The sequence below is a fragment of the Vanacampus margaritifer genome, chromosome 3 (genome assembly GCF_051991255.1).
Source record: "Vanacampus margaritifer isolate UIUO_Vmar chromosome 3, RoL_Vmar_1.0, whole genome shotgun sequence".
Classification (NCBI taxonomy): domain Eukaryota; kingdom Metazoa; phylum Chordata; class Actinopteri; order Syngnathiformes; family Syngnathidae; genus Vanacampus; species Vanacampus margaritifer.
The window spans coordinates 18,824,736-18,830,735 of NC_135434.1; the positions used below are offsets into that span (position 1 = coordinate 18,824,736).

At 38.6% G+C, this 6,000-nt stretch overlaps 1 protein-coding gene across 4 annotated transcripts in view; it reads left to right on the forward strand.

The window, feature by feature from the left end:
• The window catches only part of lmx1bb (LIM homeobox transcription factor 1, beta b), a 64,277-nt gene extending 58,992 nt beyond the window's left edge, over positions 1–5,285 (forward strand). For 3 of the 4 annotated variants that reach the window (XM_077562615.1, XM_077562617.1, XM_077562616.1), the window contains exons 5-9: positions 272–450; positions 647–724; positions 1,096–1,162; positions 2,956–3,117; positions 4,136–5,285. In XM_077562615.1, the coding sequence (XP_077418741.1) occupies positions 272–450; positions 647–724; positions 1,096–1,162; positions 2,956–3,117; positions 4,136–4,293 (644 nt within the window). In that variant the 3' untranslated portion in view covers positions 4,294–5,285. The remainder of the gene's footprint in view (positions 1–271; positions 451–646; positions 725–1,095; positions 1,163–2,955; positions 3,118–4,135) is intronic. The other variant, XM_077562618.1, reaches the window with a different exon arrangement.
• The last annotated feature ends 715 nt before the right edge of the window (positions 5,286–6,000 follow it).

Sequence of the window (6,000 nt, forward strand, 5' to 3'; positions counted from 1 at the left end):
GTGTCCAGTTCAGTGACAAATGTACATACTTCACTGTGCACCCCAAGCGCATGCTGCCGACTTGTGTGAGTGCAATCATGCATGTGGCAGTTTTCTTTTGAAACTAATTGATAGCCTATTCAAAACACATGTTTCTCCTTTGATTATGCATTTGTGGTGGTGTGTGAATCTCCTGGAAGAGCGAAGAACCAAATAGTGGTCCTTCAAGCTGTCACTGACCAAAGTGTGTCGTTAGTTCAAACAGAAACTGATGATGCAAACCTTTTTGCAGAAAAAAGTGACGAAGAGGAATTGGACATCAAGCCTGAGAAAGGAAGCATCGGAGGCCCGGGAAAAGGGGATGACAGCAAGGATCCCAGGAGACCCAAACGACCACGGACCATTTTGACCACTCAGCAGAGACGAGCCTTCAAGGCCTCCTTTGAGGTGTCCTCAAAACCTTGCCGGAAGGTATGTGGGGATGCATTTGGATCACAGCAACAATAATATCGATTAACTTCATTCATTTTGATCACCACTGGCGTAGTAGAGAGCCAAATAAGCTGCAAGTCTCATTTTAACCCATTGAGATATGAAGCTGATGTAATAAAAGTAGAAACGCATCAAATGGCACACTGTTCATGATGCTCAAAATTACTGTCTTCAGGTGAGGGAGACGTTGGCTGCGGAGACGGGACTCAGTGTCCGGGTGGTCCAGGTGTGGTTCCAGAACCAGAGAGCTAAGGTGGGAGAAACAAAACAATTTGCGTACGTACGAAACAGCCCTTTTCCATCTTGAATTTACAGAAAGAGCCCAGAGAATAAATCACCAAAACTATGCGTGTTAAAGTTATCACTGCATTCCTTTCACGAGTGCAAAAAGAAAAGAAATATCACTTGAAGTTGCAAATCTAGCGCACTGATGCACTAAATGTCTACGCCCTCCCTCGGGCCGATGACTATCTGGTGAAATCCTTTGATACTTGACAATGAAATGCACTCCGATACAGATTTCATGCAGTTCACGCCAGGGTGAAGAGCGTGAAGCATCCTTTGTAAATTAAAGGGCGCATGTTAGTTTTGGGAGTTCCTCACAACTTTGACTCTTTCGTTTAGATGAAGAAGTTGGCCAGAAGACAGCAGCAACAACAAGAACAACAGAATTCCCAGAGACTTGGGCAAGGTAGCGACTGAGTACACACGAGGAGCTTTTCATTCTCAAGTGCTGTATATCTTGTGTTTTGAATGAATCGAAACGTCTTATTCCTTTATAAGATAATATTATATACAGTGCATATTATATCATATAATATAGAATATATTCTTATTCTCTTCAATAGACATAATCAACAGCACACAAAAGTGTGTGTATGGATCTGATCATGTGTTATTATGCCATGCTAATATTTATCTTTATTCACACTACACACATTACACACAACACCATAAGTTACAATCTTTCTAATGAAGAAAATAATTATAAATATTTACATTAAATTTTACATTTTAATCATGTTCTTATGACAGAGATATTACATGCAGGATGTTTTATGTGAACAAGTCAAGACATGATGAGCATATAACATAGACGCACTAAAGTACCACTAAAATATCATTGAAGCGCTGAATTGAAAATGATCTTCCCCTTATGTTTCTTTATTATTCACAATTAGGTTTAATTCACTCAAGAAAAAATATGGTGTTACATTTCTAAAGTGTGAACAAAAAGTAATTTTAAAGTTGTTATATGTAATTTTGAAATCAAATGTCAATGTTAAAGAATGTGGGGGATTGATAGCATTCCATTAATGAGTGCCAGAGATTGGACTTGAAATGTGCCTTCATCAGTCACTTTGCTAAGAACAGTGTTTGAAAAAGCAACATAGGGCTGTGACCGGAGTGTGTTTCAGGAGGTTTCCAAGGTAACACTAACAAAGGCATGCCAGCCAGTTAGGAATTTGGAGGTTGTCACTATCTCACAAGAACTCAACCTTTTATTCACCATTTCATTAGTATCAGTAGAATGACTAAATAAATCATTACAGAATTCTACACCTTTAATGACATCCAAATAATAGGATATTTATTTATTTATTCATTCATGTATTTATTAGGGGTGTAACAAAACAGTTTTGACCCGAAAAATCGTTTTTTGATTTAAAATGTGAGTGTATCGAACCAAACCAAATCAAATTGTTCCACTTTGAAATAAATCAAGACACGTATCTAATCATCTTTTATTGGAGAGATATGTCTCATAAGGAAATGGCACATTTTACAGTACTGGCAAGTCCATTCAAATGTATGTAAAATTACAACAAAAATATGATTGTATCATCTCCTCTTGAACTGAGCCGTACCATATTAAATGGAATTATAATCCCACTGATTCAAACTGAATTGAATCATTCCACTTTCAAATCAAACCAACCTTGAATCGTTTCACACCCCACGTAACGGAAACAGTAGCAGATTGTCTTTCCTTGAGAGATGCACACCCCTAATACATAGAGAGAGAGAGAGAGAGAGAGACAGAGAGAGAGTAAAAGTAAAAGTAAGAGTAAAAGTAAGAGTAAAAGTCTCCCCAATGTAAAAAGTTCTGTATCATGGGTAAAGGATTTCTTCATATTGCGTAACTTGGACCAAAAAGAAATAGAAAATCACTATAAGGATGTAATAGGGAGCATATTGTTATTAAAACTATTTAAAAAATGTAGATATTGCAATGTTGTGTACAATATACTAAAAAATGTAAACATTTACTACAGTATAAAAAGTTTTGTGTTCTACAATAACATTACATTGATTGAAATATTGAATTGGAAAAATAAAATAAAGAATTCCAATGAGTGCCTCTAAAAAAGACACAGGAAATATATCATCTTGAATCAATACATCATTTGTTTCCTTTCAAGGCCATCTACATGTCTGTAACATTTTGCAATTTTGCCCTTACGTGTGTTCACTTTCTTGCAGAAGTAATGTCAAATCGAATGGAGGGGATGATGAGCTCCTTCACACCTCTGCCTCCGCCACAGCAGCAGCTGGTCGCCATGGATCAGAATGGCTATAGCACAGACCCCTTCCAACAGGGTCTCACCCCCCCACAGATGCCCGGGGACCACATGAACCCATATGGTGAGCATCCAGTATACTCGCTAACCCCCCGCTTACATGTCTGCCCCCCCCCCCCCCCTCTCCCCCCTTGATCAATCTCATGGCTCCCCCATCGTGGAACATATTTTCAAGCCACAGCAACCTGATTTAAGTGCCAGCAGCTTCTCCTCCCACATGAGATAACACAAGCATACACATACGTGTTTGTGTTTTGGGGATCATGTGGTTTCAAGATCTCTGCCCCCAAGTTTTGAAACATCCCGTTGCTGATGATGTTGGCGGTTGAAAACATGTGTGAGGAGACGGCGCTCGAACGCAAACAAAGACTGGGGGGGCGTATCTGCCAGCACATCAGGACGCGAGCGCAACTACTCACAGATTTTGCAAAGACATTAAATTGCAAACGAGAGGAGGGGGATCATATCAGTCAATCAAGTTTTAATCCACAGGATGTTACTGGAATAACACTTTTCGGAGTGATGTCCTCAACAAACCCCAGAGGGACCATTTCCTCAAGTTCATAACTTCCTTATAATTTGCCTCCATTTAGTTCTTCTTGATAGTAAGAACCTAAATCCCCGGTCTCATCACTCTCCTTCGGTTTGGGGAAAAGAACAATATTGGCAAGGCATTAAAAGATATGTCTCAAAACACTGTCCCCATTTTGTGCACTATCATTAAGATCCAGAGTGTAATAAAGTTAACTATTCCCTTTAGAGAAATAACATGTTGAGGTTTTATGAAAGGCGTAAACAGTTGCTATTAGCCAGATCTTTTAGGAGGATGCCCCTTGTTTACATGCGCCCTCACAAAGCACAATTGTCCCAGCGAGGGCAGCAAAAAGTGAGTTTTGATATCTGAGGAAACCATTTTCACAATTGTGATGACACAAAAACGCAATTTCTCATAGTGACGATTAGTAATTCTAATTTCCCAACGCTATCATCAGTTGCAAGATTACATTGATTTTGCATTTGTTGTTGTTTTTCCCTCTACTTCTTAGCGGTGACAGATTCCTGTACTTTTTTCTCCCACACAGGTAACGATTCTGCATTCCACGACATAGACAGTGACACATCTTTAACCAGCCTAAGTGACTGCTTCATGGCGTCTTCGGAAGTCAACTCCATGCAGGCCCGCGTGGGAAACCCAATCGACCGCCTGTACTCCATGCAAAACTCGTATTTTGCGTCATGAAAGGACAGAGAAAAGAAATGGAAAAACAGCACAGAACAAACTGCGCATCCCTACCTAAAGCCTGGCGCTGGGGAGTTTGTACACAAGCACGGACACGACAGAAGAAAGCGTCCTGGTTATGTGTGGACGCCGACATTGCAAAACCACTTGTAGGACAGTGAAGATTCCTGGGACAAAAAGACTTGTTAATTGTTAGAAACCATTCAATAGGATGGCTTATCCCTAACAGGAGATACTGTATTACTCTTTTTTTTTTTTTGTTCACACGTAGCTATTAAAGCCGGTGACACACTCTCAAACCAAATAACAGCGTCAATTTATACAGTGCATGATCAATTGTGAACAAAACTTTTCTAATTCGTCTCCCCCCGGTTAAGATGAGGTGTTTGGTTTTGTTTCTTCTTAACACTACATTGTTGGCAATGTTTACCGCTAGCTTTTTGATCACTATGGATAGGTACTAGATATTGTGTTAATAGTAAATAGGTGCAGCATGTCTGGAAGCGTGGCTGTACATTTGTGTATGTTTGAGAGTTTGTGGTGAGAAAGAAGCGTTAAGAGGACAAAAAAAAAAAAAAAAACTAAAATAGTGGAGAATATGGTGGACGGACTAGTCAGATCAGTGAAATGTAAATACTTTTCCGAGGCAAATTGGATGTGCATGTTAAAAATGGAAAACATTCTATTTATTTAACTATAACAGGCTCTTGAAGGTACATATTAAAAATGAAAAGCTTTATTTAAAAAGGAGAACTTTTTTTTGTTGAGCAATTAGTGAGTTCACAATTTCACAACTTATCTGTGTGCCATTTTAATATGAAGATTAACCCTTTTTTTCCCAGCCAAGCTGTAAATGAGCAATGTGCTATTTATTTCGTACAGACCATAAAGTCTTTGATGTCATTGTCATATGTGCATTCTCAAAATGTTAAAGTTGCTAATTGACCAAAGTTGACTGGTTTGATGAATAAACAATGTCTTTCTCCTGATAACATTGAACAAATTGCCTTATTCAGACTACATCAGTATCATATTTCTTCAGTTTCATAATTACTGAAGGAGGTTGAATCATTTCTGTCAAATGAGGCAAATAATTGAGTGATGCACAAATCCTTCACAACAGAGAATACAGTATAAGCACCCACAGATTTGAAAACTGACAGCAGCTTGACATGGTTCACTCTCCGAGAGGCCAGATGAGGACGTCAGTCTCCTGTTTATGATAAACCTTGCTACCTGTGCCATAATGTGGACACTGTAAACAAAAACAGCACGAGTGAAACAAACGAACCATTATCAGGAAGTAGATGTAAATAGAGGAGTTATGACAAGAGTGATAATAATAATAAAGATAATAACATATTTATAACACAACAATAACATATATTATATATGTTGCCATGAAGAAATTATACTGTATTATATTGTACCATTCAGAACCATCCATCCTTCTATTTTCTCAATTGTGGCTGAATTTGGGAAAAAGGCAGACTACTCTCTGGACTGGTCGCCAGTAAATCACAGGGCAAATATGGAGACAGGCAGCATTCACAGTGTAACTGAATAGGAACCCCTATACCATCAGTGGCAATAACTGCCATACATGTTTAAAAAGAAGGTCACTTTTTAACATTGTTAAAACCCTCAGCCTTAATAATAAAAAAGGAGAAATGTGCAGTAGAAACTTTGCTTCCTTCTTTAACTTTA